The sequence below is a fragment of the Hemicordylus capensis genome, chromosome 5, assembly GCF_027244095.1.
Source record: "Hemicordylus capensis ecotype Gifberg chromosome 5, rHemCap1.1.pri, whole genome shotgun sequence".
NCBI lineage: Eukaryota > Metazoa > Chordata > Lepidosauria > Squamata > Cordylidae > Hemicordylus > Hemicordylus capensis.
Genome location: NC_069661.1, coordinates 235,377,794 through 235,398,505, shown reverse-complemented (window position 1 = coordinate 235,398,505; position 20,712 = coordinate 235,377,794). Strand labels below are relative to the sequence as shown.

The window sequence follows — 20,712 nt, the reverse complement described above, 5'->3', positions numbered from 1 at the left end:
ACCTAAAACAGCACCCTGGGAGAGAGAATAATATAAGTGGCAGAAATGTGTACAATACAATGCAAGATAGGACCCTACCCTATGTCATTTAATCCACTACTAGCATGAGACAGCCTAGCAGACCCATTATTTATTTAAAACACTTCTATCCCGACTTTCCACAAGGTTGTCAAGGATAGCTAATGAAAAGAACACTTAAGACAGAACTACTTAGCATTAAAGCAATAAAATGTTAATAAAATATTTAAAAATCAAAACACCCATGAGTGCAACAATGAAAGCAACGTTAAAAACAGCAGGAGCATAAAACCAGGAAAGCCATCCATTATAAGCCCAGGAAAATGAAATTATCTTCATCTGGCCCTGAAACAATAATTAAGTCAGCACAAAATAAACATCCCTGGAGAGAGTTTTCTACTAGCAGGCTGCCACCACAAAGACCCTGGTGGTCATCCTGACTAACAACATGCTGGTGCACTGGGAGAAGCACCAGTGGTTTGGAAGAATTCCAGATTAACACCACACCTATGCTAGCATGGGGAGGAATTTTAAATGACCTCCCCTTTTCCTGGAACCTCTCTGTATCACCCAGAAACATGTCCCCAGGGGCTATACAACCCTCAGGGACATATTTTCAGTTGGCACAAAGTGCTTCCTGGGCAAGGGGAGGTTGCCAAAATTTGCTCCCACCACTGAGCTTGCAATGGAGGTGAGAGTTAGTTGAACTTTTCAGAAGCACTGGTGCTCCTCCCATTTCACTGGTGCTTTGTTAGTCAGGTTATTAGCTTGTATTTTCAGCTGCCTCCCATTTAACCTATGAAGGCAGTAGTACCTGAAGCCGGGCCTTTGAAGAAGATCTTAAAGAGGAGGTCAGTTCATATGGGAGCAGAAGTTCCTTCAGGTACTTCTGGCCCCAATACATAATGTTGTATTAGCTTTAGAAGCATCTATCTATCTATCTATCTATCTATCTAATTCTCTAAGGCATACCCATGGCTAATCCCATGCGTGGCAGCTCTCGCGAGAGTTCACAAGCAGAAGCACCTGATTGGGCAGTGGGGATTCCATATGCAGATAGGGAGGAGGAACCTGTGAGAGCATAAGCACGATGTGACTGGGCAGTGGGGATTCCATATGCAGATAGGGAGGAGGAGCCTGAGAAGGTTAAAGTCAGTTGGAATGCAACTGTTACTGGTCAGAAGATGTTCTTGATTGTAGAGGAGAGGAATATATATGTGGATAGTGGGCAGGGGTCTGCAAAGAGAGAGGTCGCAAGGGAGGAAAGAGCCCCTTCAGAAGAAGGAGGCTGCCACTGTGCAAATTAGATAAGGAAACAAGATGAACAAGTTGTTAACTCAGAAAGAGAGGGGGGGGAGGGAGAGAAGAAAGACAGAGAAAGAGAGAAAAAGAAGGGAAGGGAAGAGTGAAAGAAGGAAGGGCGAGGGACAGGCCCGAGCCTGTCAGCAGCCTGAGGGGAACAAGCGGTCATGGCAATAGCGGCAGCAGCAAGGAAGGGCCTAGTCAACCACTGCTGCTGTTTGGGGCTACCAAGGTCATTGCGAGGGAGGCAAGCAAGCAAGGCATGGACCTGGGCCTCTCAGTCGCCTGAGGGGAACAAGCAGCCATAGCAGTGGTGGCAGTGAGGAAGGGCCCAGTCAGCAGCTGCTGCTGCTCCTCCTGTGGGGAGGAGCAGGAACAGGGCTCAGGTGAGAGTGGGGAGGTATCTGGGGATAGGGGGCTGCAGCTTGGCCAATAGTCACCAGCAACACTGCAGCCATGACCAAGAGGAGTGAGGGGGGTGGAAGCAACCGGATGGAGGAGGAGCAGGAGTGCAGCTCAGATGAGGGTGGAAATATCTCTGCGGTGAGAGGGGCTATGGCAGGGGGTGAGGGGAGCAATTAAGTACTAGAGTGCAGATGCTCTGCGAGGGTTAAGCTAGTTAATGCTAATTTGGTTAGTAAATTCCTGATGCTTCCTATGATGGTGCAGCACTTCTAGGGAACGTCATAAACTATAGACTATCAGTTCCCCACACTAAGATGCAGCCTCTTTGGCTGGGATTCCACAAGATCCCGTTGCTCAGTTAGAATTTAACAGGATTGGTTCCTTGGCCAGTAACTCTGTCCCTCTGCCTGGCACATCTTGTAGCATCGGTGCCACTGTCTACCCATATTCCTTTGCCAGAAGACAATTATTCCCAGGCTCTGATACAATTTTATGTGGCACAAACATGATTATTCCATTCATGCCATGCAATGCTTTATGTTTGCATTGCAATGTTAGTTAAAACCATTATGTGAGACAGAATAACCTTGTTTACCCACATGCTCAAATTGTTTTTGATAACTGGGTTATCCTGACTTGAGAACAACAAAGTGAACCCACAAGAATCTTCTTGTGACCAACAAGGAGCCTTTTTAAACATTGTGGCAGTACTATAGGGTGACCCCATGGAAAAGCTATTCACACACTACTTCTATAAGTTAACATTGAAAGAATACATGTGTCAATGGAGTTTCTATGGGCAAGGCATTTAAGCTCTGTCCATGGTCCTGAATCTCTATCTAGTATCAATTGTCCACTTCCAGACTCTTATTCCTAAACCTCTACAGGAAGTCCTCAGCCTTATGTTAGAATTAGTTCCTTAAAACTTTAGAGGGCCCTCCTGCAGATGTTGGACTACAACTCCCATTATCCCTGACTATTGGCCACTTTGACTGATGATGATGGGAGTTATAGTCCAACAATGGCCAGAGGGCCAAAGTTATACAGCCCTGCTATAAACTGTGTCATAAGTCAACACATCTTAACTTGGAACCTATTTTCCCATAGAAAGCCATCTTATAAATGGAGGGTTGGTTCCTGAAACAAGACCAGATACCGAATTATTTTTCTGCTGCTCTCAAAGCTGGTGGTGTGTGTGTCAGTCACAGACATGCATCAGAGAAGTTGAAGTTAGGGAATCAGAAGTTGCTCACCCCTGCCACTCACCCCCTTCCTGGCTTTTTCTCACTTTTCCGTGGAAGAGAGGGAGGCAACTGGATAGCTTGCCTCCATATCCCCCTCCTAGGAACATAGGATACCAAGTCGGTATCATTATACCGACTTATACCAAGCCAGACCATTGATCCATCTAGCTCAGTATTGTCTACACAGACTGACGGTGGCTTCTCCAAAGTTGCAGGCAGGAGACTTTCTCAGCCCTATCTCCTCATGGACAACGGTTAGACAGGGAAGGAAGGAAGGTGGGTAGGAAGCAGCATATAGACTGGGAAGAGACCTGGCCATCTCCCTCCCACCATCACAGCAGAGCAGCTAAACAGTACAGCAGCTAATCTTGGAGAGGGAGGAGGAGCCAAAGCAACAGCAGGGGGAGCATCTTGCACGGGCACATCAGCCAATCTCTTCGCAGCCTCAGATGCTGTAGCAGTTGCCACCAAGACTGTCGATCTCAAAGTCGTGAGTCCGGGCTGCCATTGTTGCTCCCTTCTTCTCTAATCCATGCACCAGTCCAGTGGAGTCTCCCCTCCCACACTGAGTATTGCATAATAAAGCACAGTTTTAAAGTTGACACAAAGTTGCAAAAGAAGTCTAAAGTGCCATTTGTCTTAACTCAGAACATCTTTAGTCAAGGACTCCCTGTACAGACGTCGTGTTGCTGATTGGGCCTTGGAGAGGAAGGATATGACAGGATCATGCAGTGGGTGCATCATGAAGAGCAAATCCAGGATGTGGACAAATTTGTCTGATTAATAACCTGAATGGCTGCTCTTCTTTTCAGGGTGACATCTCTGGGTGAGTCCCGAAGATAAAGCCTCAAATGTCACCGCTGAATCTAAGGACAAGATACTGATACAGAGGAAGTTCAGTCCTGCAGTCTCTATTCCCACTGTGACAACCATTTTTCCTCTTCATATTAAATCAGAACAGATTCTGAAAGACCAAGATCATTGCTGAATTATTTTCATTTTACTGATGCAATGAATAAATATAGCTAAAATTATTTTTACATGACTAATAACCCATAATAGTCTAATTTCAATGCCTACTAGAAACAGTGGTGTGTGTTTATCTCAGAAAAAACCCACTGCATATGCAGGGTTTGGAATGAACACACACACGGAGGACAGCAAATTCAGTTATCTACTTCAAACTTATTTAAACGAACAAAGAAAACAGATCATAATGGACTCAACCCTTCGCAAGAAATTAAATGGCTCCCACATTAAGCTTTTTGTTCAAATCTTGCCTGCACTTAAGGCAAGATATATGTAACCAGAGGTGGGTGAGAGAGAGAGAGAGAACTTCCTATACCAGTTGTGGGGGAAATTGTATGGTACATGCATATGAAGCGTGTGTGTGTGTGTGTGTGTGTGTGTGTGTGTGTATCAACATATCTATCATACCTATCTATCTATAAAACTGCTTAGGCTTCACTGACTGACATGAAGCTCCCAGACCAAACTACAAAAGACAGAAGCATGCCATTTTCACAAGAAGGTTCCAGACCTCACCCAGACTACCAAAAAATAAAAAGTGGGGGGGGGACCTCTAGAAAATTTAATTAATGTCCCTGAAAACTCTCCCGTTGGAAAGCATGAGGAATTATACTTCATAAAGCTACAAAATGACTAGAGTCACAGAGAGATCTGGCAGCCATTTGAGTGATCAGCATGGCATTCAACTGGTGTGCTGACCACTCCAATGACCACCGCACATGTGCGGTGGCCAGGAAACAACAGGGGCAGGACAGCCACCCCACAGAATGCTGAACAGGCCTCCCAGATTTCCCACAGGATGCTGGGTGCCGGTGGCAGCAATGTTTGCCATTTTTAAAGGTATTTGCCCCCCACCCCCGCTGCCCTCCCCTGGAACTGCCATCACTGAAGGAATGCTTGCATACTGCAAGCGCGTGTGTGTTTGTGTTTGTGTGTGTGTGTGTGTGTGTGTGTGTGTGTGTGTGTGTGTGTGTGTTAGAATCAGGTTTGGGGAGGCTGCAGTTAACTCTTTTGCCATCAACCATTTCCCACTGTAAACAGCATCCCTCCAGCAGCTTTCCCACAAGGTTCCAGATGTGTTTTTGCAAGAGTAATTATGCACCTGAAACCCCGGTGGGAGAGGGGGAGTTTGGGGCCCATTTTAAGCAGAAAATATGACTGGCAACAAAGATTATAGCATCACCTCTTCCCTACCTTCCTTCTCTGAAAACTGCGATCTTCCAAAGTAGTTTTTCACTTTTTTTATTTAATAAAGCCCAGCTTTTTACATATATTTGCATGTAAAGTGTTTGCTGCTGAAGGGTCATAAGAACAGCCCTGATGGATCAGGCCCAAGACCTGTCTAGTCCAGCATAATGTTTCCCACAGAGTTCCACCAAATGCCTCTGAGAAGTCCACAGGCAAGAGATGAGGGCATGACCTATCTCCTGCTGTTGCTCCCCTGCATCTGGCATTTAGAGACATCTATGGTGCCTATATATATTTGGAGCCCTGCAGCCACCAAACCAATAGCCATGGATAGACCTGTCCTCCATGAATTTGCCCAAGTCCCTTTTAAAGCCACCCAAGCTAGTGGTCATCACCACATCCCATGGCAGAGAATTCCATAGATTGATTATGCACTGTGTGAAAAAGTACTTTTTGTCAGTCAGTCCTAAATTTCCTGACATTCTAATATTAGCAGTTTTATTTTCAATCCCCTTCCTAATGATCCCTAGCGTGGAATTTGCCTTTTCCACAGCAAGACGTGCCCTTACAGAAGCCACACTGGTTCTCCTTCAGCAAGGCCTGTTCTTCTATGTGTTTAACAATTTTGTCCTTAAGTATGCTCTTATACTTAAACAATTTACCTGGCACAGAAGTTAAGCTAACTGGCCTGTAGTTTCCTGGATCCTCACTGGAGCCCTTTTTGAAAACTGGAGTTACATTAGCTACTTTCCTGGTATAGAGCCTGAGCCTGACTTTAAGGACAAGTTACATATTTTTGCTAGGAGATCAGCAATTTCACATTTAAGTTCCTTTGGAACTCTTGGGTAGATGCCATTTGGCCCTGGCGATTTGTTAATTTTTAGTTTTTCAAGACAGTTTAGAACATCCTCTCTTGTCACCTCCAGTTGGCCCAGTTCATCAGCCTCCAAGCCTAAGAAGCTCAGTTCCAGAACAAGTATAGAGTCAGTATCCTCTGCTGTAAAGACAGATGCAAAGAACTACATCCCCTCAAGATGCTGCAAAAGTCTATTTGGATTACTTAGATGAGAACCTAAGAGAGTTGCTAAAAGAGAAGTAGCATTGGTCTTATTCTCCTAAACAACCCCAGATTTTAACTTGGCATTTTGGTGTAGGGTTGGCCACTCAACATATCTATACTAGAAAAGTAGTGCCTAGCAGAGGAGACAGCTGGCATGCCCCATCAACAACTTGCTCAGATAGAGAGAAGGTAGCACATCCTGGAACCTTGTAGCAGGCAGAGATATGCAATTGGCTATCTGGAGTCACATGATTCACAGAGCCAAAAAGATTCTGATCCATGGCATTAGCACTGTTTCAATAACCTCTTCAATTTTCTCTTCCAACTCACATTCCTGGTGGCACAGGGAGTAAACAGATACATAGGGAGCTGCCTTATACCAAGTCAGGCCATTGGTCCATCTTGTTCAGCATTGTCTATCCTGACTGGCAATGGCTCTCCAGGGTTCAGGCAAAAGTTTTCCCCAGTCCTACCTGCAGATGCCAGGGATTGAACCTGGGACATTCTGCATGCAAAGCAGATTCTCCACCACTGAGCAATGGCCCTGTCCACTGAGCTATGACCCAGATAGGGAATTGGAGCATTTCATTCAAGTCCTACTGTAACTATTATCACTTCTCTCTATCAAGCTCTATTTTTTTCTTTTGTCTGTATCACACCTCAGCTGTTTCACAGTTTGGGTGATTTTTCAGTTTGCCTGGTCTTCCTTGTATCAAATCTGGAAGTTCGTGGGAAGAGAGGGGATTCAAAACCTACAAAGTAAAGCAGGGCACAACTTCTGTAGGAGTTCAATTTGGCTTCTTGATTGTCTTCTGTCACAAAGAACAGCAATGGGAAACAAAAGGAAAACAAACTACAGCAAGCCTTATTCCAGGGTAAATGTTGCACAGAGAGATGACCAATCCTTATGCAACTGTAAAACCAGAACCCACTAGGCTGTGTTTACCTGAGTATTACAATGGCCACAATTACCCACATCTTAGTCACGTCATGGCTGGATGGGGCTGCCCTTGAAGAATATTCAGAAACTGCAGCTAGTGCAAAATGCCGCAGCTAGGATTATATCTGGAAATGCCTGCTGGGATCACATCACACCCATTTTGAAAGAGGTGCACTGGCTGCCAATTTGTTTCCGGGTCCAATTCAAGGTGCTGTTTTTGACCTTTAAAACCCTTAACGGTTTGGGCCCTGGATACCTGAGGGACCACCTGCTCCCAAAGGTTGCTGCCTGCTGGTCATCTGAGGGGGCTCTGCTCCGGGTGCCAACAATGAGGGAGGTTCAGCTGTCATGCACTTGAGACAGGGCCTTCTCAGCTGTTGCCCCCAGACTCTGGTATGCTCTCCTGGTGGCCATCCACTCCTCAGTCTCCATCACAGTTTTTAGAAAGTGTGTGAAATCTTGGCTTTTTACCCAGGCTTTTATATGGCTGTTCCTATTGCTGCTGCTTTGTATTTTATGGTTATATTGTGCTTGTTTTATTAATCTTTTAATCAGATCTGCATTTTTATGTTCTATCTGATATTTTAATGATGTAATTTTTGAAGTCTTGTTTTAACTTTTGTGTGAACCACCTTGAGCTAATTATAATGAAAGGGGGTCTAGAAATCTAACAATAAATAAATGGAATAGAATGGAATACTCAGTGTTCTGCACAAACACCTGTGATTCACCAGAACCAGGTTTTGTTCCAGACAAACAAGAACAAAGTAGGTAACATAATTATCTTTTCCTGAACCAATTTCAGTAACAAAAGGAAGATGTACATTTTGGGAATTCACAGACCTCTTAACACGACAATAGTTATCTTAGTTATTCTGGGTTTCTTCTTCTTCAGACTAGCATGGCAACATTTCTGTACTACAGACCTTGGCAAATTTTCTTTGGATCTAGGAGCCAGCCCAAACATTTAGAAGCCAAACCATGGAATCTTAAATTGACAGACATTGTGACAGGCACTGGAAAGGGGGAGGGTAAATGTGCTTCTCTTTATCCCCTTTACAAGTGACATAGTTAGGACAGAAACAGGGCTACCTGGGACCAATGAAGATTTTATCAAATAACTCTGCCTCTAATTATCCTAGTCAAAATGCCATGTTGAAATTTCTAGATGCCATAGCTTCCTGGAGCCTGGGATTTGTCAAGCCCTGCTGCAGAGCATACATTTCTTGAGGACTAGTGTTTTTTTAAAAAGGCCAGTTAATTGCCTGTGGGCCTTGGGAATTGAACTTGAATTCTAGTGGGGCTTGCTTCTGAAAAAATCATGTACGGGATAGACTGTATCAGGACAATCCTACATATGCTAACCAGAAAGCAAGTCTTTAGTGGTGCTTGCTCTCCAGGTAACTGCACATAGAATTGCTGCCCAGTCTTCTTAATTTCTAAGATTTTAAGAATGTCTTAGGCCCTTGATGCAACCATCTTGTTGAAACTAAGCAAATCTGCCTCTGACCAGTGTCTGAATGGGAGACCACCTGGGCTCAGTTTACTGTTTTGAGCCCCCTTGAAGAGAGGCAAGACACAAATGTAATCAACTAATTAAATTACATAAATTTGAAAACAGGTGAAAAGAATTCCTCCCTGTAGAGCATACTGATTCCCTTAGTGCAAACTGATATCAAGTTCAAAGAGTAGCATCAGGACTAGTTAGCCATCACTCAGCATCACTGAAGTAAGTGGAAACAAATTAAGCATGACTAAATTCCCATTAATTTCAATGAGAGACTTAATCACGACTAACTTTGATGCTGCCCAAAGTCCTCCTGCCTTTGCAATCTCTCCCCTTTCTTCTTTGGTTAGAGAGAGGACTTTTATAAACACAGCTGTAATTTATTCACAGTTGCGCCCCAAACTCTGCTTTACCTTTGAGATCACACATGACTGTTCTGCAGGAATACTCATAAGTCTCAGGATTATGAAATAATCACAGCAGATGCTCTGGAAATACATTGCTTTTTTGCAATTTAATATGACATATACCTAAGAGCAGACTTCTGAACCATGAATCTTTCCCACCTGCCCCCCTCCCGCCCCAATCTGAAATGGTTCCTCAGGACATTAGGAAATATAGGAAGCTGCCTTATACCGAGTCAGACCCTTGGTCCACCTAGCTCTGTATGGTCTACCCAGACTGGCAGCAGCTTTTCCAAGTCTCTCTCAGTGCTATCTGAAGATGCCAGGGAGGGAACTTGGAACATTCTGCATGCAAGCAGGCAAATGCTCTTTCCAGAGCGGCCCCATCCCCTAAGGGGAATATCTTACAGTGCTCACATGTAGTCGCCCATTCAAATGCAAACCAGGGCAGACCCTGCTTAGTAAAGAACACAATTCATGCTTGCTACTGCAAGACCATTCTATCTCAGCTGTAGCCCCCCACATCTTCAATACAGGCTAATGATAGTAGTTTCTTATATGCGGTTACTGCAAAGATTACTTAGTGTGGATAAAGTGCTTTGAATACTCAAAAGTGCTATATGAATGGAAAGTCTTCTTTTCCCCTCTGCTGGTATATCTTCCTGCAACACTGCATAGCATCCACTCAGTGCCAGCATAATGACACCATCTGTAATGTTGCACTGGCCCCAAAGTCAGTATTCCCCAGCCTTAATGATTATTTGGGCCAGGAAGAGGGCAACATTACATAATTCAAGCAACCAATGTTTTATCTGGGTGAAGTGTGAAGCCGTGGAATGCTAAACAGCTGCTTTCACACACCACCCAAAAGCAACATACATTATGAGAGCCTTACTCTTTACTTCGAAAAAATGTTCTAACTTTGAACTGGACTGTGTCTACTCGGGAATGCATCTTTCAGGCTTTTACTCTTGCAAGTGAAGCAATGGAGAGGATTCTGCCAGAAGATGAAGGCAGCAAAATTGGAGCACATTTGGGTCAATGAGTTTAATTCTCCCCCCACTATAATTCCATCATAAAAGGGATTTGAAGGAACAGGAGAGTGGGGGGAGAGGTAGGGGAGGTCACTTAGCATTTGGAAATACTGTGCAGGGGCAGAAATGATACTCCATGCATCTGGGAATAATTTGAAGCCGAGTCTTACAAAATGAAGTTGCCCAATCAAGATGGCTCTCTTGCCTGCTTCTGGGGGATGCTAAGTTGACAAGCTTTGGAGTGGGGAGGCGAAGATGGCCAAATACATTCCAGAAAAACTTACCTTTGGGGGAGGGGGTTGTTTGGGGAGAGGGAGGAAGTTGGCTTCTAAAGTTTGAAGCAAGACAGTTATAAAAGAGTTTCTTAAAAGCGGGGAAAGGAAAGATTGTGCCGTCAAATCAGTGTCAACTCCTGGCGACCACAGAGCCATGTGGTTTTCTTGGTAAAATACAGGAGTAGTTTGCCATTGCCTTTCTCCCACGCAGTATGAGATGATGCCTTTGCCATTGTCACTGCAGTGAGCATCCGCCTCCAGCACCTTCCTGTATCGCTGCTGCCAGGTATAGGTGAGTACAAATATATGTTTACCACAGTCTGGGAAGCACACTGACGAGGGGGATTCAAACTAACAGCCTCTTGCTCCCTAGGCAAGCTGCTTCCCCACTGCAGCTGAGTTTCTTCGTGTTTTTTTTAAAGGGGAAATGTCATTCTCTCTGCAAAATCACCACGCACACAAAAACAGCACATAGACACCTTCCCCCCCCCCCCACCGTTCATTCTACAGGCTACATCTGCATTTGCACTCAACCACCTTATATGCAGCAGCAATTAACAATTACATGCATAAGTTATTCAGTACTTGTCAAAGAAAGATTAGTAACAGTTACTAGAGGGGTAATGCAGAACTGTGAGTGTGTGTCTGTTTGGGTCTCTTTTGCCTCTAATTTGATTTACAGAAAACAACATCAGAAAAGGTTACAGTGTTACCACAAGTCATGTCCACACATGGTGCTATACAGGAAAACATAACCCTGCCATAAGGATCTTTCAATGTACACATTTGGAGTGTGCGGGGTGGGGAAGAGAAGCAAGGATAATAGTCTGGATACAGGCATATGCAGTTGCACATTCTCAGTTGTGGGGTGACGGAACCCAGGGGTTAAGTCAAACTAAAGGGCTAAGACAAAGGCTTCATGCAAGAGGAAACTACCAGCCAGAAGTAAGGTAAGGTGTGTCATCAAGTTGATTTCGACTCCTGGCGCCTACAGATCCCTGTGGGGTCTTTTTGGTAGAACACAGGAGGGGTTTGCCATTGCCTCCTCCCATGCAGTATGAGATGATGCCTTTCAGCATCTTCCTATATCGCTGCTGCCCGATATAGGTGTTTCCCATAGTCTGGGAAACATACCAGTGGGGATTCAATCCAGCAACCTTCTGCTTGCCAGTCAAGCATTTCCCCACTGCGCCCCTTAAGGTGCTGCACCAGCCAGAGGTAGATGTGACTATATGCTCATATTCATCCCTTCTTGTAGGGATGTGCATGGAACTGGATGTGCCTTGAACCCAACCGGACCAGTTCAGTCCAGCACCCCCTCGAACCCACTTGGTTTGGTTCGGTTTGGGGGGGTGGGTTCGCAAGCTTCATTTTGTTAAAAAAAAAAATTATCTTTTACTCCCCTCGGAGGAGTTCCTGGAGGTGGTGGAAGGGGTCCACAAAGGTTTCCCCTCCCCCACTGGCCTTCTTCATACCCCCCTCGACCGGTTCAGCTGCTCTTCGGCCAGTTTTCAGCCTTTACCTGGAGGCCATTATGGAGCCCGCGCCCCTGTGCATGTGGCCTCTGCGTGGCCCGGGCCACACATAAGCCATGTGCGCAGGCACGCAGGCTCCACAATGGCCACCAGGCCACTGTGTGAAGGCCAAAAACCGGCCAAGGAGGGTATGAGGAGGCCGCCGCCGCCGCCTCCAGGAACTCCCCCAAGGGGAGTAAAAGGTTTAAAATATATATTTTATTTTATTTTTTTTAAATGAAGCTCACGAACCCCCCCAACATTCAGGGGCGTTTGGTCCAGAGTCGGACTGAACAGGGGGTGATTCGGTCCAACCCCAAATGGTCGAACCGAATCAGTTCAACATAAAACACGTTTGATGTTGAACCTGTTTGCACACCCCTACCTTCTTGTTCATACCTTCCTCTCCCCTCTTTTGTTGTCCTTGTCTCTTATTCCCCCCCCTTCTTTTTGCCCACTCACACCATCTAAACCTAAATTGTAAGTTCCTTGAGGCAGTGTTCTCTTTGCTGGTTCAGTGCCATATAAACTGATGGTACAAGCAGAAGAAGAAGAAGAAGAAGAAGAAGAAGAAGAAGAAGAAGAAGAAGAAGAAGACGACCATTACACAGACTCGTTATTCCAAACAAAAGCCCTGAAATTTATATCCAGGACCTTGGCGAGCAACAGCCAGGCATAACAACAACAAAGCAAAACCTGTAAAGTGTCTCTTCTCTGCACTTGGATCCATATCTTACTTTGTGGTTTCCGGATCCAGATGCAACTAATAGAGGTGGGCTAGCAACCACCCTAAGTAAAATAGGACATTTTCTGGAGTCAAGTGAAAATCTACTGGAAATACCCATGGATCACCTCCAACATCACAGAAACCTGCCCGGCTAGGGTTAATGGAGTAGGAGGCATAACTGCAGTAAATATCCATGCCACAAAACCTGATCCAGGATCCTGGATGCATCCTGATCCACAACCCTGGATACCCAAAAAGCCTGGCCCCAGCATACCATATGGAACATTTATCCCTACAGTATATGAATCTTGCCAATCAAGGTAATTAAGCAAGACCCTGCTCTGTGCCAGCCCTTCCTTCCCCACAAAGAAATGCTAGCAAGGATGAGAAACAGACGTAACAGAATTGTGTCTCTGGTTTTCTGAAACTCTCCCTCAAGAAGAAACTCGTCAATCTGCATCCTTGCTTGCCTTTAGAAACAAGCTAAAATGTTCTTTTCCAAGCAAGCCTTTACCGTACCAGAACTGGGATCTTTAGCTACCTCTGCCCATTTCTGATTATGATGCTATTTCTTTACTACTTTTTCTTTCTTTTTCTTTCTTTCTTTCTTTCTTTATTATTTTTTATGTATAAAATGCTTTTTATGTATAAACATTGCTCTGTTACATTTGAAAGAGATATTTTAAATCTAGATTACACCCATTTTGTGTCACAATAAACACCGTGATCCTAATACTTGCATCAGTAGTGAATCAGATGCTTAGGATGAAGGATGCTAAGTGCTATGCAACTCACAAAACATAACAATGTACTGGCGCTGCAAAAGCATTACACAACAATGTCACAGGCAAATTTACTAGCACAATTGGACAGAACCAGATTGCTACATTGCCATCCTTTTAAGTGTACTTGCTTAAAAGCAAAACCCCAGTGAAATCAATGAGACTTATTTCTAAGCAAATATGGTTGAGGCAGAAGTCCTAGCTACTACACTGTACATGCGTACATGTGAACATGGGTCTGTGTAAATGCCTGTATACGTGCTCATCTTAAAAATGAAGGGCCCCACAAAAGCAGATTATAGACAGGAAGTGTACCACTGTACATGTGCTGGATATAATGCACTAATAACCATACATGCATACAGATCTGTACATCTGTATACATTGGTGATGGGGAATAACAGTGGTAGAGTGAGTGCTTTGCAAGCAGAAAGTACCAGGTTCAATTCGCAGCATCTCCAGTTAGGCTGAGAAAGACCTTGAAGAGCTGCTGCCATTCAGTGTAGCCAATACTGAGCTAGATGGACCAATGGTTTGACTCAGTATAAGGCACCTTCCTGTGTCCCCAGACTGTATGCGCATTGAACATAACATCTGAATAGGTGTAGAGATTAGTCCTTTGAATGCAATCTAGAAGTGCATTGCAGCATACAATCTTAGGTTGCACACAATCCCCTACAAATTTCTCCTACTCATTTGGACCTGCCTTATACTGACTCAGAGCATTGATCCATCTAGGTCAGTATTGACTACACTGAATGGCAGCAGCCCTCTAAGATTTCAGAAAGGTGTTTTCCCAGCCAAACCTGGAGATACCAGGGACTGAACCTGGGACCTTCTGCATGCAAAGCATGTGCTCTTTCACTGAGCTATGGCGCTTCCCCTAACCAAAATGAATGGGAGCTGCATTAAGGCACTACCATGCAGGAGAAAAAAATTATTCATTGATTACATGTGTATCCCACCATTCTTCCACAGAGCTCAAGGTGACATAGCATAGGATTCCCATGCCATATACTCAGACCAACTCAATTTCAGTGACATTGCTACATCAGGTGCCTTCAGACCATCCCTGGGATCAGTGGATTGTGAAGTAAATTAGATGTCCTTGCATTAGACCACGTTAGGATCCATAAAATACTCAACTTTGTGACATCCATACCTAGCAAAGATGTCAAATTTCCCTGATCTTTGGTGAAGGATGCAAAAAGCACAAAGAGCAGAAAGGTCAATGGCAACAGCAGATGAGTTTGATCCGGATCATACAAGGTCCTGAAGAGGACCTTGTCCTGCACTTCAATGGCCTCTTTGTCCTGCACTTCAATGGCCTTCAAAGCAGACCGGTTCCCAAATGCTAATGTAATAACGAGAGGCGTTTAAGTGGCCCTAACGATGAGAGCATGCATGTATAAATGCACTGAAATGAGCTGTCTTGAGCTTCTGCAGTTTTGTTACACAATGTAATGCATTTGCAGTGCTGTACAACAGTATTATTGGCCCTTCTTGGGGAGGGGGGGATTACTCCAAAGTCCTTCTACCCGTACATGCCAATCAAACATTATAAGAGCTCACGTCTGTACCATTTAGAGAGTAGCCATTTTCTGTTCTGATTATCATTCTATTCAAGCCATAGGCGTCCGGGGTCAGATGAGAGGCACATTTTTGTGAGAAGCTACTACAGCATTTAAGTTTTAAAATATGGCAGTGACATGACTGTAATTGTAAAGACAGAAGGTGCTGGGGATAGCTTGTTCACACACATCATTTGCTCATACTCTGCTTTCAATATACCTTCCTATATAAAGATTCCTTCCTATATATAGATTGCTTTGTCCACTCTCCCCCAAAGAAGTAGAGAAGAAAAGCCTATATGCAACTCTGAAATTGTCTAACAGGCTCTAAGTGCACATTCAACACAGTGCCAATGAGAAATATTAGATCTTTCTAAAGCCAGTGTTGTTTTCAAATACATATAGACAAAGGTATTGAGTACAGTTCTGTGATGTATGCTGAACATTACATTTCTATGCAAACAGTTTTCTCTGGATCCGTGACAGAATAAAACGGCAGCTGTCTTAATTCTGCCAAGAGGACTTCAGGAATTGATATGCTGTCCCCCGTAACAACAGGAAAGAAGGGATATGGAATTCCCAAAAGGGGCAAACAATTAGAGGTTTATTGCAGAAATGTTTTTTCTAAGCCTTGTTTTGGGTGTTGCCCTTCTTTCCTTAGTCCCCTGTGACAACCAACCCCCGGTATCCTGAATGTACCCCTGCTTGTATATTTGGGTAAGAACTAGTGTGACACTGTTTTTCTCCAGATTTGGGAGCGGGGGGGAAGGCTCACACAGGAAAGAGTTATTAAGACTCGCACATCAAAACTGACACCTCATTCTGGCTGGTGACGTATGTGAGAAATTAGAATGAGATAAAAGGAAAACCTTGCCAATACTATGTTTGTAACACTAGCTTCATTGCAGAATCTCAGTAGGATGGTGTTTTCTAAAATAGATTTCTGAAATTCTTCTCCGACAGAAATAGCATTTAAACTGATGTAGCACCACTGAATTCTGTTTGACTGTACTTCAAATCTGCAGTTCTGTAAAGGAGAGTCCCAAAGGCATCTTTGAAGATTACATGGGCCTGATCCTGGAAGTATGGACTACCTGGCATAACATCTGTGACTAAAAGTCCAAAAAAGCTGCTAGGAGCAAAGATTTAGGTATATTTTAAATTCTATTTATAAACAATAACTACTGTGTTACTTATCAAATGAACCTCACATAGAGAAGAACAGGCCAGCTCTCCAAATGGCACATGGTTTTACAAATTCTTCGCTGGAAGCAACAGAAGTATCCTCATACTTCTAGCAATCATCCCATATTGAAATGGAAGACTAAGAAAGCATTTTCATAACTAAAAGATCTGGGGGGAGGAAGAAACCTTTTTCCAGTCTCAAGTGGCCCACAGGTCTCAGTTTTTTTCAGTATTATTGAATTCGTGTCTTTAAAAAATTAAAATTAAATTATTAAATTTTATAATGCAACTTTGCCTCTACACCCTTGAAACACCCACCAGTGATTTTTTTACTCTTATGTTTCTCCTGCTGTAGTAATTCTGATTCCCATCATCCATAAGTAAATCCAAAAAGAATAATAGAATCTCATCTACTGAAGACACTTAAGGTAAGGGGTCAAGGGATCTCTAGCTAGATACATTTATGAAAGCAACTAACCAATTACGATTCAGTTTATGCATAACCCAGTACTCAATAACCCAGTTCCCCAGTACTCCTTCAAAACATCCATTGCAGCAGAGCGTAGTTCTTGCATACCACACACACTTACTGATATATTCATACAGCCATGCTTTCTTTGCCAGAAAAAGGAAACCCTTTAAAATAAAGCTGTGCCACTTCTAAAACTGGGAGATACAATAGTCACCCCAGCAGCTGATAAACCCCACGCAACAGAAATCTGCAGCACAAACGTAAACAACAAGGATTTTGCCAATAGTTGTAAACATTTGTAATGCTTTCAAACTACATATTTAATGGAGGGGGAAGCCCTAGTTGTGCAAGAGAGGTTATTACATCCCCAAAGAAGCTGCACAGCCCAGATGAATACAGACGCCCTGCCACTACCAGCCTTCTCTCTCTTGCAAATCCTCCTGCTCTGCTGTGACTACAGAGAGCTCATCACAAACCTATTTACTAGGCACAAAAATCCCCAAAGCATGCCTTGGGGGAAAGAAAGAAAAAAAGCGAACCAGAAATTAAGCTATGACCAAAAAACAAATGAAAAACCTAGCAGCAGTAAGAAAACAAGTAGGAATTATAAGTAGGAAGCTAATGCCCTTCGGGGAGGCAAGCATTTTGCTCCTTTCTGCATCCAGTGGAAATTGAAAATTCACTGGGGAAGGGATTTCCCCACCCGCCCACTCTATTGGATGGCAGAATGCTAGGCAGGAGGAGGCAGGGAAGGTAGATTCTTGTTGCTGGATGGGGAAATAAACCTTAGGCTTTATTTGGCATTTTGTTTCATTTGCTCCTGGCTTCTGGCCTGGCCAGAACCATCTCCCCCCACCCCGCCCCCGCCCCGTGCCTCCCCCGCCACCCGCGACTTACTCTGGTCTCCTGCTCAAGACGCCTTTGCCAATCGCCTGGGGGGTTTTGTGCTGAAGGAGGGTAGAGCAACAACTCTTCTCTCTGCTGTCCTTCTCGTGGTGGTGCTGATGGGGCTGGAGAGCGGGGTGCTGGTGCGGGGCGGGGGTCCGGCTGCCACTGGGGCCCGCCTGAGCCGGCTTGCTGCTGCTGGGAGGCTGCAGAGGCGGCGGTTGCTGTGGCACTGGGAGCTGTTGGTGGTGCTGAAGCTGCTCCGGCTGCTGTGACTCCGGCGCCGGCGGCGGCGGCGGCTGGCCCTGAGGAGGAACCGGGCTCGGCGCAGGAGGAGCGGGCAGCCTTTGGTGGTGCTGCTGGGTCTCGTCCGGAAGCGAGTACTGCTCGCGGAGGCTGCGGTTCTCGGTGCCGAGCTCGTCCAGACGCCGCTCCAGCTCGTCAATGCGCTGGCGCTGGGTGTGGATGAGGCTCTGCTGGTTCTGCACGATGGCGGTGAGCTCCTTCAGGTAGAGCACGGCGCGCACCGGATTCTCCAGCAGGCTCTCCATGCCCCGCGGCCGGGCCCCGGCGCCCGCCCGCCCGCTCGCTGTGCCCGGCTTCGCCTTGCCGTGCCTTGCCTGACAGGGACAGGCTCCCTCCGTCGCCTTGCCTCCTTGGCGCGCGCGTCCCCTCGCTCCCTCTTGCATGAACACACACGCACAACCTACACGCGCAGCAAGGGCGGCGGGCGCCAGCTTCGCTTCCTCCGCGTCACGCACCAGCGGGGCGGGGCGAAAGGGAGGCCCCGCCCCTTTCCAGGGGGAGACGCCCCTCCCTCGCCTCGCCCGCTGGGGCAGAGGCCAGGTACCTGCGAACTGCAAGCAGCGGGGAGAGAGGGGAGGAAAGAAAGCGTGATGGGGCGGGGGGACAAAGCCAAGGGAACGGGAAAGGGAGGGGAGGGGTGGAAAGGAAAGGAGTGAGGGGGCGAGCGGGGTCAAAAAAGAAGCCTGGGAAAGAGTGAGGTGCTTCGTGACGACCCCCCTGGCGATGGAGAGGGAACCCGAGCAGCGGAAGGAGGGAAGGTGGAAGCAAAAGGGAGAGAGGAGAGGAAGGAGGAGAACGGGAGAAATACAGCAGCCGGCGCACGCGAGAGGGAAAGGCGGAGTGAAGATGGAGAAGGGAAAGGAAAGGCGGGAAGGGAGAAAGAAAGCTGCGAGGAAAAGCCGAGATGGCAGCGGCAAAGAGAAGCGAAGAGCAGAGCAAGTGAGGCCAGGAAAGGGAGAAAATACACAAGGTGGATGAGGAAGGGGAGGGGGCGGAGAAGAGAAGAGGGAACAAGACTGGAAAGACAAAAAGGGGTCCCAAGAAGTAAAGGGAGGGAAAAGGCGAGCGCCTGCCCTGCTACTTCTCCTCCTCGCAGGATAGAGGGGTGGGCCCCCGGAGGCTCTCCAGCTCTTGTTGGACTATGTCTCCCGTCATCCTCAATCACTAGGAGGACGAGCGGGCAGAGGGGGAGCTTAAGGAGCAGCTCTTCACTTAAAGATTTTTGGGGGAGGGAAGAAAGACACTTTTGTGGTGGAGGAGGAGGAGAAACATGTCTTGGGGAGAGGAGAGAGCAAAATAATTGTTGGGGGAAAGAAAACCCCCGAGCGGAGCTCAGTAAAATGAAGGGATGGGAATTCCTCAAGGGTTTCCACAGGGAATTACACCCCTGTCAGCCGCAATAAACAGGCAACCGCTGGAGAGGTTGTCTGTCCCTGCTGTATATGGGTCTCTGACACATAGCCTGGCAGGGCTCTTTTTAAGGACCAACTCCTCCATGGTTCTGTCTTCCCCACCCCATCGTCTGCTGACTGAAGTGTAGTGGGTGGGTGCAAGGAGCAGGGCATTTCCAGTGGTGGCACCAAAACACTGTGGAATCCCACCCCCCTTAGTCAGGACATGGCTTTTCGGAGAGGCTTTACTGATTGCTAGCTATGTTTTTGTTGTGCTGCTGATGCTTTGCAAGTCCCCTTTTATCTGGTGATTGCTGCTGTATTTGTTGCCATTTTTTCATATTGTTTTATGTTGGTGGTTTGATTGTTGATTTGTCTTGCATTAGCCACTTGGTATTCTTTTGAAGAAAATCAGGTAAAGTAGTTATTTTATAATTGGAGCCTTTCCTAAATAACAGAGCCTAATCAATGTGTGGGAGAACACTCTCTTTACTGAAGGAACTGCTCTGAAGCACCTTTTTCCAGATTTGCTCAGCTTCTCTTCCGCACTGCTTTTCCTTGCTGCTTTTGCAAATGCCAGGGAACAGCTCTGACTTTCAACCCTGCTAGCAAAGGAAGAAGTTAGATCCTAGAAACCCCACAGCTGTCTGATGCAGCCAACTTTCTATATAAGGGCCTGTTGCCTTCATTTTCCTGATCTCGGGAACTTTTTTTCATGGTGTTTCCCCTTATCTTCTAGGCTGGCTTGTTAAACATCATGTAAAGAATAACTTTGACAAATTTCTGATTGGCTTTGTTGATAGTGTTCTGTTCACTGCTTTCCCTCTTAACATGCAACTGAAGGTTGAATGGAACCTAAATCCCCCTGAAACAAATGAATCTTGTCATGATTAAGAAAACATCATCTGGTTTTTAAAAAATAAAAATCTACAATTGACTCCTCCTTCTATTATTTCTATGCTGTTATCCTTCCTTGCTTACTGGTATCACCCCCTCTGCACTTTACCTTCATCTGTTGCTTAATTTCTAAAAGAGAAAAGAGGCAGCAGACAAAGTAGACTGAAAGTTGCCTAGAAACCCTTAAACGGGAATCCTAGAGGGGTGGAGGGTAGTTGTGACTTTTTTACTAGTGTGCAGAGAAGTATTCTCTGCATAAGCTCTAGAGCAGGAGTTCCAAACTTTAGATCCCTAGATGTTGTTGGACTACAACTGCCATCTAGGGATGATGGGAGTTGTAGTCTAACAACGTTGTTGTAGTCTAACAACAAAACCAACAAGAGCTGGTCTTGTGGTAGCAAGCATGCACTGTCCCCCTTGCTAAGCAAGGTCTGCCCTGGTTGCCTTTGAATGGGAGACTACATGTGAGCACTGTAAGATATCCCCCCTCCCTCGGGGATGGGGCCACTCTGGAAAGAGCATCTGACTGCTTGCATGCAGAAGGTTCCAAATTCCCTCCCTGGAATCTCCAAGATA

At 45.6% G+C, this 20,712-nt stretch overlaps 1 protein-coding gene across 6 annotated transcripts in view; it reads right to left on the bottom strand.

The window, feature by feature from the left end:
• IQSEC3 (IQ motif and Sec7 domain ArfGEF 3) overlaps positions 1-18,234 on the bottom strand; it is a 246,079-nt gene extending 227,845 nt beyond the window's left edge. For all 6 annotated transcript variants that reach the window (XM_053255097.1, XM_053255098.1, XM_053255101.1 and 3 more), the window contains exon 1: positions 17,555-18,234. In XM_053255097.1, coding sequence (XP_053111072.1) covers positions 17,555-18,231 — 677 coding nt within the window. In that variant the 5' untranslated portion in view covers positions 18,232-18,234. The remainder of the gene's footprint in view (positions 1-17,554) is intronic.
• Between the last annotated feature and the right edge of the window lie 2,478 nt (positions 18,235-20,712).